Source organism: Pelobates fuscus, chromosome 3 (genome assembly GCF_036172605.1).
Source record: "Pelobates fuscus isolate aPelFus1 chromosome 3, aPelFus1.pri, whole genome shotgun sequence".
Lineage (NCBI taxonomy): Eukaryota > Metazoa > Chordata > Amphibia > Anura > Pelobatidae > Pelobates > Pelobates fuscus.
This window is the reverse complement of record NC_086319.1, coordinates 57,828,743-57,845,381: the sequence shown is the minus strand read 5'-3', so window position 1 is coordinate 57,845,381 and position 16,639 is coordinate 57,828,743. Positions and strand designations below refer to the sequence as shown.

General features: G+C 38.1%; 1 protein-coding gene across 1 annotated transcript in view; it reads right to left on the bottom strand.

Annotated features, from left to right (window-relative positions):
* The window catches only part of EEA1 (early endosome antigen 1), a 113,575-nt gene that overhangs the window by 29,069 nt on the left and 67,867 nt on the right, over positions 1–16,639 (bottom strand). The window contains exons 14-20 of the mRNA XM_063447099.1: positions 13,293–13,496; positions 12,484–12,684; positions 11,526–11,639; positions 10,840–10,995; positions 9,897–10,036; positions 8,270–8,588; positions 7,307–7,408 (exon numbers count right to left, since the gene is read on the bottom strand). Of these exons, the coding sequence (XP_063303169.1) occupies positions 7,307–7,408; positions 8,270–8,588; positions 9,897–10,036; positions 10,840–10,995; positions 11,526–11,639; positions 12,484–12,684; positions 13,293–13,496 (1,236 nt within the window). The remainder of the gene's footprint in view (positions 1–7,306; positions 7,409–8,269; positions 8,589–9,896; positions 10,037–10,839; positions 10,996–11,525; positions 11,640–12,483; positions 12,685–13,292; positions 13,497–16,639) is intronic.

Here is a 16,639-nt window from a genome sequence, read left to right as displayed (position 1 = left end):
GACAGTGGAGGTGCAGAAGCCGTCCGGTTGGTGGACTCTAGGAGATGGGGGTCCCTCGAGTGCCCGCTGTACCGAGTAGCTCATGGTGGGGGGCTTTACCTGGAGTCGGGTGTTAGTGCATATGTCGGTACCCACGGGTGCCTGTTGTTGGTGCATTGGGTATGGCCCTACAGACTTCACACTACTCCTCATTCTTACGCGGGAACAGGGGCATGAGGGGAGGCACGAGACACATTCTCAGACAGGGACAGCTCCCACCTAAGGTAGACATTCTTATTTTATTTTCTAAATTATTTATTTATTTTCTCTTCTTTTAATATATATAACCTGGCCGCACGTGCTTGGACCAAGATCCCTGGGGTTCACAAGAGGACCTAACTATGGATCTTCACATTGGGCCCTATTCCACAGACCCCTCCACACTCTTGGGGGCACCCTTCACCCTTTTTCTTTTTCCCTTTTATTTTGTCGCATTATGGCTGTCCAGGCCACTAGCAGGAGATATACACGCCACACATAGTATAAGCTGTGGATCCATAACCCCAGCAGCAGAATGGGGTGGATCATACAGCCTAGTTAATGACACCGCTTTTTTCACACTGACAAATCACCAGCAACCATTGGCTCCCAGGTGGCGACTAACATACAAGCTGCCCATGCGCTGTTTCCTTCTTCTCGCACGTTAAGGCACAATGTTCACAGATGTAACCCTGTATATTGATTTAGTTCTAAGTATTACACCCTTTTTATTTTAGAAACAACACACAAGATATAGGATAGAGCAAAGAAAATGAGCAACCAGACATACATAAGCAATACACTGTGTACTGATACACGCTTCCAAGGCTAACTTGAAATTTCACATATATGACTTATTACGCTGCATTGAGCCCTCGTAATAGGATTTTCTTCCCAAGCCTATATAATTTGGATAGCAGATGGGCCTGAGGCACTGTTGCAACCATGAGATTTCTTACATACCAAATCCCACACAATTCCGTACCAATTATTAGTTAAGTCTACGAGGTATGTGTTCATAATTTTAATGTATTTAAACTAGTATTAATGCATATACCTGAAGTTACCACTGATAGTCCTACATATTTTATTTATTCATTATTTTTGAGTTCATTGAGCACATCTCTGTAAATGTGTCCAACCTTCATGCAATATTCTGCTGCAATGTTATCGGATGCCATATTTTACTGCAATACGTTCACACTCCTAACTACAAACGTATGCAAATAGATACGATCCCCATAGTGTACTTTTATTGATGCGTTGTTTTTCAGTTCTGTAATTACATTATTGCAACCACGACTAACTTTACTGCACCGTAATACTGCAATAATATTGTACACCAGCCTATACTGAAACATGTCCATATTTCCTACTGCTAATGTATGCAAACTGATGTGAATAAAAACATTTCTTGAACGAGAAAGAAAAAATTAATAAATAAGTCCTTTGTCTCACTGGAATCACACCTTTTTTTAAATTAATGATTTCTCTTTTCTACCACACCTCAGTGTAGAAAGAACTTAGTACCACAATAATTTATCTTCCACTTTGGAACATTTAGTCCCCACTTACCCAACCTTTATATCTGACACCATATTGTCAACTAGACCATCAAACTATCAGGTAATAAAATAAATGGTTTAGAGAAAAAAAAAAAAGAAGTAGTTTGGACTGCTCTATAGTTACCATCTTAGCAGGACGGAAAAAGGTAGGAAGGCTAGGGAGCAATCAATGGACTTACACTCCATCATTGTAGTAAGAGTCGGAACTTATACTTATAATTTTGACCATGTAGGATATGACAAAAAAAACATTTCATTTAAAGGTACAGCAGACTGTTTGGAACACACTGTCCCTTTAATACAGCACATCTTTAGTTATTCATACTCCAGATAATTACTGTATATATTCGTCTATAAGTCGAATGCAGTTTTTTGACCAGCAATTGTGAAATATGTTCTGACGCACATATACGAACGCACATGTTCAAACAAACTTGTCTCCCGAACGCAGGCAGCGGTGCAAGCCTGCGAACCCCGCTGAAACTTGTACCCATGCCCGTTCGACTTGCCGACCAGTTAGTATAACGGCGTTCGGGAGTCGACATTGCCCCACATTCAATGTACAAAACTAGCACTGACCCGTGGATAAATCGACTCTGTGTTTTGAAATGAAGTTTACGACTAAAAGTTCTCAACTTATACACAAGTATATACGATTTACAAAAAATAATGCTTACAGCTTATAGCAAATTGGATTTTGGGAGGTGCAACAGAAAATAGATAATAAACAGATTATACTTATATTCAATGAATCCTGATTTGAACCTAGAATTCAAGAAAAAAACATAGTATAATACTGTTACACTTTTTAAGCAGAGTGAAAACAAAGGTAATGGGTCACTCACGATCTGCAGAGCCTTAGGAAGCAGGCTCTGGCTGTAAAGGCATGTGAATAATAAGCTTATTCAAGCTATCTCCACTGGTTCCTGGTGATAAGGCACTTTTTCTCCCCCACAAAGGACAACAGCAGAGTAAAGTGAAGTAAAAAAGGTTTTACTGGTTTAAAAGTTAATAAGAGTAAAGGCACAACGCGTTTCGACCGTGACAGGTCTTCCTCAGGTGCATAATTCACAAGTTACACTTCATTCTGTTTTATACCCATAAAATAATTAAACAATCCTAAACACATGATTGGTTGGAGGACCATATATGGTCTTTCCGACTTGCCTCCGCCATATTGGGAAGGTCAAATTAATACAAATTCATACAATCTACTAAAAACATTATTATCCAACATTATAATCCTAACTGGGCATCATAAATTATATAAACATTTATATTAATAGTATAAAAATACTTTGAGAGCCCCCAGTTCTCTTCGAATTTTTCGGCACTTTTTTCTTCATCCGGGATTCCAAGATGGCGATCGGGTGTCTTCCGGTTTTTCTGACGTCATAGCGTCGACGTGATTCGTCCAGACATGTCATGTGATCGGAGGATTCTTCCCTTAATCAAATAGTAGAAAAAGTCCTTTTGGCAGCAAAAAACCATTTTGGAATCTGGCATAAAGTCCTTTTGATAAGCTTTTTAAAGGAGAAAACTAGTAATAAAGACAATAAAATCATTGGGGAAATACGCATGAAACTGGAACCCTATATTGGGACTAGGGATTTTGAATCTATATCAGATCCAATTATGGGGAGACTAGATAAAATAGAGTCTATGATTATCACCAATAAAAAGAAAAAATATCAAAGAGACACCAATGATTATGCCACTAATAATATTAGAAAAAAACCAAAGGATTTCATTAAGGGGAGACCTAGATTTAATGAAACCTACCAGGGAAATAAGATCCAACCTTTTTCCACTAACCAACCTCTAAATAGACCCCAACGGAGACAAAGTATTAGATCAGAATGGACTGAGGTTACAAGACCCAAACAGAAAGAAAGGACGTACAATCAAGGGAAAACTCAGGGGCGGGATAAAAGAGAGAACTTTAGGACCCATAACTACGATGAAAAAGATAATCGACCTAATCATCTTAGCCAAGGATCAAAATATCCCCATAATGAGCATAGGGTACTAGGAAGACAAACAAGAGAGATCCCCATTACAAACCGGTATGAACCGCTCAATCAAATAAATACTGACAACACCATTCCTTTTTTAGAGAAAGGATGGGAGGACCCATCTATAAGAACCCCAATCCCTCTCAAAAGACGATACAGGGAGGTAGAAGAAGGGGAAATAGGAGAGGAAAGAAATTGGAAAGACCAAAGAGGAAAACTAATGAGGAGATAAAAATCTTTAACCTCTCAAAGAAAACCCTGAGTAAAGATCAAATAAAAGTACTGGGAAGGGGTTTCAAATTTGTGCCCAGCTGCCACATTGATCAGTTTGATGCCTATACAGACATCAACCGCTTTATGAGGAAACTGTGTATAAAAAAATTCTTTGACAAAAAAACTATTACAGAAGACCCAAATGGACAAAGTTTGGGAGATTTTGTCCATACGGATCTAAAACCTCCCTCTTCCTTTTTTCCAATTCATTTAAAATCTAACTCCATGAAAGTTTTTGAACGAGCATGTATCAATGACATTAAAAAGATAAAGTTGAACAAAAAAGGAAATCTAACAAAATCAGAGATCTCTGCTGTAAGAAGTCTTAAACAAGACTCCCAAATAGTTATAAAACCCGCTGACAAGGGGGGGGGAGTGGTAGTTATGGATAGGGAGAAGTACATCTTAGAAATTTATCGCCAACTAGGAGATAAAGAAACCTATCTGAAACTTAATAAAAACCCTCAAGTAGATATCCAGAAGAACTTCATTGATCTTCTAGATAAAGGTTTTTCAAAGGGTATTATAAATAAAAAAGAATATGATTTTTTGAACATCAAATCCCCTAAAATACCTGTTTTGTATATATTACCAAAACTGCACAAGGACATCCAAAATCCCCCAGGGAGACCGATAGTGTCCGGGGTGGGATCTCTCCTGTCCAATTTATCTAAGTACATCGATACTCTCCTCCAACCGGTAGTTAAGGAAAGCCCCTCGTACTTGAAAGACTCTAAGAGTCTGCTTCAGATATTAAAGGATTTTAAATGGGAAAGTGATCTCCTTTTTGTCACGTGTGATGTCACCAGCCTTTATACATGCATCGAACACAATATTGGATGCATAGCCACACGTTTTTTCCTAGAAAATTCGAAACTATATCCTCACGATCAGGTAGAATTTGTAATGGAGGGCATCTCTTTTATCCTCCGCAATAATTTTTTTTGGTTTGAGGGAGATTTCTTTTTACAATGTAGGGGGACAGCTATGGGGACCAGGTTCGCGCCCAGCTATGCTAATTTGTTTATGGCATATTGGGAAAGAGAATTTGTTTATTCCCAGCATGGCTGGAGCGCGAACCTGGCCCTATACAAACGCTACATTGATGATATTTTTATTATTTGGAGAGGAGATTCCAGTTCCTTTCTTGATTTTTTTGGTTTCCTAAATTCCAATCAGTGGAATGTTCTGTTGACACAAGAGTCTAGCCAACAGAGCATTCACTTCCTTGATTTGGAAATCTCGATTAAAAATTCTAATATCATCACCCAGACATATTTTAAGCCGGTGGATGTGAATGGTTACATCCATAAAGAGAGTTGCCATTTCCACCCCTGGCTTAGTAATATACCTAGAGGGCAGTTTCTCCGTATGAGACGGAACTGCACTGAACTGGAGACTTTTGACTCCCAAGTGGAGTTTCTTAAGGGTCAATTCATTGATCGGGGCTACTGTATTGAGGAGTTGGATCGTGAGATCCAGAAAATTAGGTTAATGGATAGAGACCCCTTACTGGAATATCAACAAAAGAATACAGCGGAGAATAAAGACAAAATACCTTTTATTTTTAATTACAACCAAGAACATAAAGCACTAAAGAAAGTCCTAACAAAAAACTGGCACATCCTCCAGCAAGATGGAGAGATTCTACCCTATTTGGAAGAAAGACCAAAATTAATTTTCAGGGGAGCACAAAACTTAAAACAAAAATTAACATCCAGTTATTTAGACGTGCCAAAACAGAAAGACAATTTTCTGAGTAATTATAAAATATCAAATAAGGGATTCCACTATTGTGGAACATGTGTGGGCTGTAAAACCCTTAAAAATAAACCCAAACAGCTTGGAGAATTCAAATCAAAAATGGGATCTAAGATTTTTAAAATAAAGTCATTTATTACTTGTCATAGTAAAAATGTTGTGTACTTGCTCACGTGTCCTTGTGGACTCCAGTATGTAGGGCGGACCTCTAGGAGCCTCAAAACAAGGATACGTGAGCATATATATAATATAAAGAGAGGTTTTCTTAAACACAATGTGTCTTCCCATTTTTTCAATGTTCATGGAGGAGACCCTACAGGGCTTATTTTTTATGCCATTCAAAAAATTAACTGCCATTGGAGAGGAGGCCAAGTTGAGTCCACCTTGAATCGTAGTGAAATGAGATGGATTTTCAATTTGGAGACTCTATCTCCAAGTGGGCTCAACTTGGACTTCGAAATGGCAGCCCTTATTTAATTTAATTTGATCAAACCAAAATTATTTAATTATGTCTAATTGTTTGAAGAAGGTTGTGTATTTAACCTCTCTTTGTAAAGGTTTCTTCTCGAATATATTTGTAAGCTGAGTATCTAGTTTCTGACATTTGTCTTTATTACTAGTTTTCTCCTTTAAAAAGCTTATCAAAAGGACTTTATGCCAGATTCCAAAATGGCTTTTTGCTGCCAAAAGGACTTTTTCTACTGTTTGATTAAGGGAAGAATCCTCCGATCACATGACATGTCTGGACGAATCACGTCGACGCTATGACGTCAGAAAAACCGGAAGACACCCGATCGCCATCTTGGAATCCCGGATGAAGAAAAAAGTGCCGAAAAATTCGAAGAGAACTGGGGGCTCTCAAAGTATTTTTATACTATTAATATAAATTTTTATATAATTTATGATGCCCAGTTAGGATTATAATGTTGGATAATAATGTTTTTAGTAGATTGTATGAATTTGTATTAATTTGACCTTCCCAATATGGCGGAGGCAAGTCGGAAAGACCATATATGGTCCTCCAACCAATCATGTGTTTAGGATTGTTTAATTATTTTATGGGTATAAAACAGAATGAAGTGTAACTTGTGAATTATGCACCTGAGGAAGACCTGTCACGGTCGAAACGCGTTGTGCCTTTACTCTTATTAACTTTTAAACCAGTAAAACCTTTTTTACTTCACTTTACTCTGCTGTTGTCCTTTGTGGGGGAGAAAAAGTGCCTTATCACCAGGAACCAGTGGAGATAGCTTGAATAAGCTTATTATTCACATGCCTTTACAGCCAGAGCCTGCTTCCTAAGGCTCTGCAGATCGTGAGTGACCCATTACCTTTGTTTTCACTCTGCTTAAAAAGTGTAACAGTATTATACTATGTTTTTTTCTTGAATTCTAGGTTCAAATCAGGATTCATTGAATATAAGTATAATCTGTTTATTATCTATTTTCTGTTGCACCTCCCAAAATCCAATTTGCTATTTTCTATGTACATCTATTGTGCTTTTTTGGTGATTCTGTAGCACTTGGGAGTAGCTGCATCCTCTTGGAACAAGCGCCAATCCACCCATTTATTTTTCCTGGTTTACCAGGAATTATATCTTTGTTTCTTTTTCAATGCTTACAGCTTGTATAGCACTGGCAGCAAAATCACCAAACAAAGAATAAATAAGATTACCTCCTCTTTTTTCTGCAATGTAGTTTTGAGTTCTTTTACTTCCTTAACTGCAGAATCAGCCTGCGTTTGGAGTTTATTTTTCACTTCTTCATGTGATTTCTCCTAAAGCATGAATGAGTAAAAGCTTGAGACAGATCTAAATACAACTTTCTAGATTGACACATAATTCTAAAACAAATTTAAGTTTTGAACCAAATACTGATCGGTGGGAGTTTCAAAGAATTAGGGTTATGTTTATATGAAATTTCAGAAAATATGGGGAGGCAGAAGATCACATTAAGCATTTACAACATGCTTTTATTATGCAATGGGACGCTGCACTGCAACATAAAAAATAAATAATATGGAAGAATACGGGAGGTGATAGAGCTGCTCTAAGGACTGTAATAATTTTGTTTGTTTTATAGACTTAAACACTTTTTTAATAGAATTTATTGTAGACACCTTTTTCAGTTTGCAACTACATATCTGAATTAATTTAGAAACTGAATAAGACATTATACATGTGTTCATTTATGTAGAGTATGCATAATTTATGTATTTTATTTATAAAAGTGCAATACAGCGGGATTCTCCGTAGATAAAGCCAATTCCATTCAGCCGTCACTGGTGACGGCTGGGGGCATTGACACTTCTAGATGGTGGTAGCTCCTCCCAATGTCTAGAAGTGTCAGGCGTAGCAAAAATACCGAGACAAAGTAGTCCCCAATTTAATTCAGTATATCTCATGACTGTGTTGGAGCTTTAGGGAAATTCCAACACAATCAATATGAGTATTTCACGAAGACTATCTTTATGAAATGCTCACAGTGCCACTTTAAGGTTGACAAGCTGAATTTTTGTTATGGAAAACACAAAACCAACAAAAGACAATCAAACAAACGCAAACGTGGAAATCATTAACCATGAATACAGCATGATACAAATCAATCAAATCCATATCTTGGGGTTTAAGACACTCACAATGTTCTGAATCATTTGCCTTCCCTGCTGTCGTTCTTTTTCAAGCTCGTCCTTGGACTCCTTTAAGATACCACTATTCTTTTCCAGCTTGCCTTTGGCATCAGTGAGCTCCTTCTGTAAAGAGTCTCTTTCCTGCCTGACCTTCTCTCCACTGGCTACAGCATCTTGCATTCGCTTTGTCGTCTTCTCTAAATCTTGCTTGAGTTTCTCCAGCCTTTCCTTGAGGCTGTTTGTTTCTTCCTCGTGCTTTGTGAGCACCTCTTTTGACTGCTGCAGAGAGTCGGATTTCTTTTGTAACTCTTGCTTAGCTTTAGATACTCTGTAGAAATACAACACATTGAAAGGAATATTATAACCACTGGGCATTAACTGATTTGGGACCAGAGATGATTTTTTTTTAGTGGTTTTGTGTAAACCATAATTGACATTCTTCTCACTCAGTACGTATTACATTCTTTTATTTAAAGGACAGACATGCTTTGACTAGATATCAAATTTTAACTAACACAATGTTCAAAAGGAGTAAAGTAAAATAAAAAGGTAAATGTTACATTACTGTTTTGTCTATGCTAATTTCAAACATATGTGGCAATTATAGAACCAAACCAAAATGCATTCATTAGTACTCATCTACACCATCAACCTCATTTGCACCAATTACCTATCTCCAACTCTCATTTATAGTCTGTCAAACTCACTCCCCAACTCTCCCTTTCCTCACTCAGCTACTATATTCATTCATTACTTCTCCCTCTTAAAGGGAAATTATCCTGCCCAGATACAAAATAAATAAAAACAGTTTAGTAGATATACCCCAAACTTGTATGCATTTAATTATGCATTTATTTTTATTGGGGTATATCTAAAAACAGCTTGCAAAAGTTGTAGTTCTGCCTTTGCAAGCTATCCCCTTCTAATACCTCACAGCCTTTCTGTGGATGTCTAATAACAGACTACCCAATGCAGCTCAATGAGAAGTCTTTGCAAGACAAGGTGCTCTGGACAATTGCTGCTGCTTGGGTTTAGCTCCACTGAGCTAAACAAACCAGTAAGTAACAGGACCTACTGTCTGCTTGAAAGTCATGGGGGTGTAACCAGGTTATTTATAAAAGTGTCAATGTCTATTGAAACTTGCACTTTTTGAAAAACTAAAAAAGAGGACACACCCTTCACACATAAAGCTTGTCAGCAAGCTAAAGTGCTTTAGTGTCCCCTCATCTCACTTCCCCCCCTTTTCCAGCTAGTGATAATTGCATGTAGTAACCAATCCGCACTTCCAGACCTGTCACTGCTCTTCTTTCTGGAATGCACAGAACACTATGTGAGCCTCTTGATGGACAGGAAATATAATTTCTTCTCTCTCGCTATAACCGGTGCTCCTTTAACAGCCCACATGAGGGCAGCACTAATAAAATCAAATAAATATAACATTAAAAATAATTTAAAATAAAATAAATGGCTTGCAAAAAGTGGACATTGGATGCAAGGAGGCACATCCAGTGGGCCACACCCACTGGACAACATTTATACTACTTTATGAATGGGGAAAAAAAATAATGAAACATGATGATATCTATGCAAGTTGCCTAGCATTAGCAGGGAGCACCATCAGCAACAAGTGACTTACAATCCCTTCTCATCCTCCAGCTGTTTGGAGAGCTCTGTGACTTTGAGTTCCAGCTGCGTGCTCAGTTGTTTTTGTTGCTGTAGTTCCTGCATGGTCTGCTCTCGGCTGGCTTTGACATTAGCCAGGTCTGCTTCGAGTTTCTGTTTCATAATACACAATAAAAAACACAATTCTTTAGTTAATGATATCTAAATTCATGGTAATAACTGTAATCAATAATTATAAACATGGTAACTTGTTCCATTAGCCTGCTTTATGTCTTATATGCATTGTTACTGGCTATAACCTGAAATTGCTATAGATACTGCATTCACAGTGTTTATCACTAGACCCCACAATGTCTCACATGTTACACGGTCTTTAATAACGCAGTCCTCAAGCTGATATACTAATAGTTGAAACAAAAGCCTCTTCATGTTTGTTATTAGTGATGCCGCTAGCAGTTTGTTTGTTTGCTTTTCTATAAATGCATGACAAAGAAAAATTTAGGACACCAATGACTTCTCTGTAATTCTCCTCATTTCTGCACCAAAAAAAATATCAAAGACTAAAAATGAGCAATAAATCCGTACAATGTCTGGTGCACCATGGGAGATGGGTAATGGCATAGAATTGTTTAAAGCATTATCAGCACAACATGTAGGCTGGATGTACCACAAAATAATAGAAGCTGCTATCACTGACAATTTACAGAGAATACAGCTTGCCATCTGGTACAGGTTATTATTTTTCAATAGTGTGACTAAGTGCTAACTTTTATCTAGGTATCACAAAAAGGTTTACCATATATATTTAAAAAACTTCATATTAATATTATTCATAATATTTTTACTTGCAATATGACATGCCTGCCAGAATTAATGTAATTTTAACTATTTTCAAAAGTAATTTTGCCCACTTGCTCTCTCTTGCTTACTATCCTACAATGGCATTTTGAACAGACCTTAAGCTGCCCTTCTAAGGCTTCAGACTTCTGTTCTAGGTTGAGATGTTTTTCTTTATATTCCTTCAGATTTGACTCCATCTGAACGCAGTATTCCTGTTTGTCCTGTAATTTTGTTGTCACTTGTTCAAGCTGAGTGTTTACTTTATGTAACTCCTACAAAAAAAAAGAAAATAAAGAATCTTTGAATCTTTTCCCCATATAAGATCCAAGATTGTTGTAATAAAATAAAACATGCTGATTAGCCCAACACCCTTGTGTCACTTCAGAAGGAAAAACACATGACAAGCTACGAAGCTTTGTGTAACGTGACAAGACAGACAGACATATGCAAATAGGAAATTGGTCAATGTGATCAGTAATTGGAGAGAATGTGATATCATAAATATGCATGTACACGAATACCCCTATTCCAGTGAAGGGGTTACAGCGATTAGCTGATTAAACCATGTCACTCCATAAATTTGCTACAGAGCCTTTTTCATAAGTATTTTCATAGTGTTTATGTTTTAATCCATTATCTTTATAATATATACAAAGTATGTATACTGGGGAATGTCCCTTTTAAGGTCATAGAAATATTAGTGCTAAAATTAGTGTCCAATTTTAGTCAATCATTTCACTCTTGTGATAAATTCAGGCACAGTATATGCTTTCTACATTGTGATTAGACCAGGACACTTTACCTGTTGCTTATCTTGCAATGCATTCTGTGCTGTATCCAAGTGGCTTTGGAGATCTACTCTCTGGGCTGTTTTTGCTGCTTCTGCTGACAACAAAAGTTCAGTCTTCGCTTTGATCTAGAATTAAATGTAGATAAGAATACAGAGGATTTTATCATCGGTTGGTGTTGGTAGTTATGATGTTTAAAACATAAGAGCTGAAAGATTATTTGGACAATTTCCGTATGAAAACAACTCTTTGACTTAAACATGAGACAAAAATTAATTTTAAAAAATCAATCAAAAAAGTATTTATTTGCACTCGAAGGTCAAGGAAGTTGTGGTATCCTGGAGGATAGTGAATACACTTGGAAGTGTTCTATGACTGCTGAGCTGGGTCCTTGCATGGAACATACATGCAAATGTGTCATCGATTCTAACAGTTCCAATGGTCTGCCTACAACTGTCACTTGTAACGTTTATTGTTATCCATCTACCACTGACGTTACTATACTATGTCTCTCTTGTTATCATCTGATTAGGAATATTAAAATAGGCATGGAAGGCTGCCCATGATAAGCTTTTACAACGGTTCAGGAATTATTTCACAGTAGTCAGAAGTTATTGTTTACTTCAACTAAAAACATTAGCTGCAAGATCACGAGTAGTGAGATTTGCATTGTTTTACTGTAAAGTTATTTTGATCACTACATTTAATAAGTATGTAAACAAATTTCCCTTTCAGGACGTAATCCAAGTTGGGAGTGGAATGACACCTTTTGGCACTCAGATGAGGTATGCACACTGAGAAATCTAAGCTTATTATTCTAAGAATTGTATGAGTTAAGGCAAAATTAGAAGCATTCTAAAGTGTCCAACTAAATGCAACTTTGAGATGTTTCCTGATAAGCCTCTATGACTGAATTATTTTAAAAACTGTACCTAATGTATCTTTACATATATATAAGGACATAAACTATACCTGCAAATCCAGCTGGGACATCTTCTCTTTACTTTCGTTCAGTTGGCCATTGAGCTCACTAATGGTTGTCTCCAGAGACCGTACGTGGTCCTGTGATGCTCGAAGATGTGATTTCTGCTCCTGCATTTGCTCGTGCAAGTTTTCTTGAGCTTGTTTGTGACTTTCTGACTGGTTCTTTAACTTCTCTGTGAGCTGTGTTAGCTAAAATAATAAATAGTTCATGTAATTATGCATTTCAGAGAAAGCATTCACCATTCACTGTCATACACAAGGATATACGACTTGTTCACATCAAATCTCAACATTACTAGATAATTTACACCTTATAAATATTGTGTTAAAAACACAATTGTGAAAGTCAGGAGTGCTGTCCCCATATCAAGTAGGTCAAACTATTTTCATACAGTTTGACAATTCACTTGGGGTCCTGCTGAGCACCCAAGGGTGCAGCCCCTGCTTCCAATCTTCTCCTGGTGGAGTATCAGGTTGGCTCTGTATAGATAAGTAAGACCATGTAGGACCATGCCCATTGGTCTAGAGTCAACGTAGTGACAAAGGGTTGCTTAATAAAGTGCGACTTGTCGTAAATTCAATATGAATTCAAAGTGAATGTCAAAATAGCAGACTTCAAATCACATCTGATTTGTAGAATGTTTAAGAATTGTCCTACATCTTAAAATTCACTCTCCCCCCACCATTTTTCCCACGATTATGAATAAACCTCTGAATTAAGCACAATGATAGTAGGAAGCAGCTACAAATCAGATCATTCATGAAGACAAAACATATGTAGTTCCAGAGTGGGATACCTGTTCATGCAGTGCATGATTTTTCTCTTGAAGTTGGTTCAGAACAGCAGTTTCTCCTTCCCCAGCTTGAATTTTGGCATACAAATCTTCCCGCTCTTTTTCCAGCAAAGAGATATTCTTTTTGCTCTTCTCTAGTAAGGCCTCGAGGTTCTGTATCTTTTGGTCTTTATCCCCAATTTGGCGTAATACTTGTTCAAGATCATTCTGAAATAAACACAGGTGAATTTTAAAGTACATAACTGGCACTAGTATGGCATGCACACAGTGTTGGGAACATTTACGCCTATTGCGACCTCTCACACCTTCTTAGCTAAAGCATTCAGACATGCTGGCTTGGGGAATATGAATTCATTGCCATTACAACAGCATCTGAAAGGGTGACATCAATCAATCCGTTCCCATATATCTAAAGTCTGGACATGTAATGCTGTTCTCCTGATCCCCCTTGACAATCAATTCTCTGCAGAGTTGTATGTGGACTTAAAGTCATATAACGGATTGCGAAAAATATTTTAAATAGGGTTTTCTTCCAGTCTATACATTAACTAGGAATTCTGCTAACATAATGTATAGATGAAATAGAAATTTCCTCGTAGGTATGCTTCAAGCGATTGCGTTTATCAACATATACCGTATATACTCGAGTATAAGCCGAGTTTTTCAGCACATTTTTTGTGCTGAAAAACCCCAACTCGGCTTATACTCTAGTCAATTGTCTGTATTATGGCAATTTGCATTGCCATAATACAGACAGGGGCTGTGGGGGCTGCAGAGAGATGTTACTTACCTTTCCTGCAGCTCCTGTCAGCTCTCTCCTCCTCCGCCGGTCCGTTCAGCTCTTCTGTCAGCTCACAGTGTAAATCTCGCGAGAGCCGCGGCTCTCGCGAGATTTACACTGGGAGCTGACCGAGGTGCTGAACGGACCGGCGGAGGAGGAGAGAGCTGAAAGGAGCTGCAGGAAAGGTAAGTAACATCTCTCTGCAGCCCCCACAGCCCCCTCCTACACAGTGCCCATCCACTGGACCACCAGGGAAGGAGAGCCCCCCTCCCTGGCCAGCTAGCAAGCAGGGAGGGGGGACGAAAAAAAAATATATATATTAATAATAATAATAAAAAATAAAAATAATAAAATAAAAATAATAATAAAATAAAAAAATAAAAATAATAAAAAAATGTAATGAAAAAAAATAAATTAAAATAATAATTAAAAAATAAAAATGCCCACCCCCACCAAGGCTCTGCATCACACTCTGCATTACACACACACACATACACACACTGCATTCATACACACACACACTGCATTCATACACACAGCATTCTCATACACACACACTGCATTCATACACACAGCATTCTCATACACACACACTGCACTCATACACACAGCATTCATACACACACACACACACACACTGCATTCATACACACACACTGCATTCATACACACACACTGCATTCATACACACACACTGCATTCATACACACACACTGCACTCATACACACACTGCACTCATACACACACTGCACTCATACACACACTGCACTCATACACACACTGCACTCATACACACACTGCACTCATACACACACTGCACTCATACACACACTGCACTCATACACACACTGCACTCATACACACACTGCACTCATACACACACTGCACTCATACACACACTGCACTCATACACACACACAGCATTCTCATACACACACACAGCACTCATACACACACACTGCACTCATACACACACACTGCACTCATACACACACTGCACTCATACACACACACTGCACTCATACACACACACTGCACTCGTACACACAGCATTCTCATACACACACACTGCATTCATATACACACACACTGCATTCATATACACACACACTGCATTCATATACACACACTGCATTCATATACACACACTGCACTCATATACACACTGCATTCATACACACACACTGCATTCATACACACACACTGCATTCATTCACACAGCATTCTCATACACACACACTGCACTCATACACACAGCCTTCATACACACACACACACACAGCATTCATACACACACACTGCATTCATACACACACTGCACTCATACACACATCATTCTCATACACACACACAGCATTCTCATACACACACACAGCATTCTCATACACACACACTGCACTCATACACACACCACTCATACACAGCATTCTCATACACACACACACTGCACTCGTACACACAGCATTCTCATATACACACACTGCATTCATATACACAGCATTCTCATATACACACACTGCATTCATATACACACACTGCATTCATATACACACACTGCACTCATATACACACACTGCACTCATATACACACACTGCACTCATATACACACACTGCACTCATATACACACACTGCATTCATACACACACACTGCATTCATTCACACAGCATTCTCATACACACACACTGCACTCATACACACAGCATTCATACACACACACACACACAGCATTCATACACACACACTGCATTCATACACACACTGCACTCATACACACATCATTCTCATACACACACACAGCATTCTCATACACACACACAGCATTCTCATACACACACACTGCACTCATACACACACCACTCATACACAGCATTCTCATACACACACACTGCACTCGTACACACAGCATTCTCATATACACACACTGCATTCATATACACAGCATTCTCATATACACACACTGCATTCATATACACACACTGCATTCATATACACACACTGCACTCATATACACACACTGCACTCATATACACACACTGCACTCATATACACACACTGCATTCATATACACACACTGCACTCATATACACACACTGCACTCATATACACACACTGCACTCATATACACACACACTGCATTATATACACACACTGCATTATATACACACACTGTAAATAAATATTCCATTAATATAATTTTTTAAGGATCTAATTTTATTTACAAATTTACCAGCAGCTGCTGCATTTCCCACCCTAGTCTTATACTCGAGTCAATAAGTTTTCCCAGTTTTTTGGGGTAAAATTAGGGGCCTCGGCTTATATTCGGGTCGGCTTATACTCGAGTATATACGGTAAATAGCATAATTTTTCCTCAACTCAACAACCAAAATGGATTTAAGTCACTGATGGCCCTTTTTAACAAATAACCCCCCCACACCCGCACCAAAACAATTATCAAGCAGAACACAGTTTTGCTTTTGACAAACTAAACACTAAATATACCAAAATTACCCTAGTGTAGGTGGTTTTATAGTTCCGGCCGCAGCTCCCAAAATGAGCATAATGCCA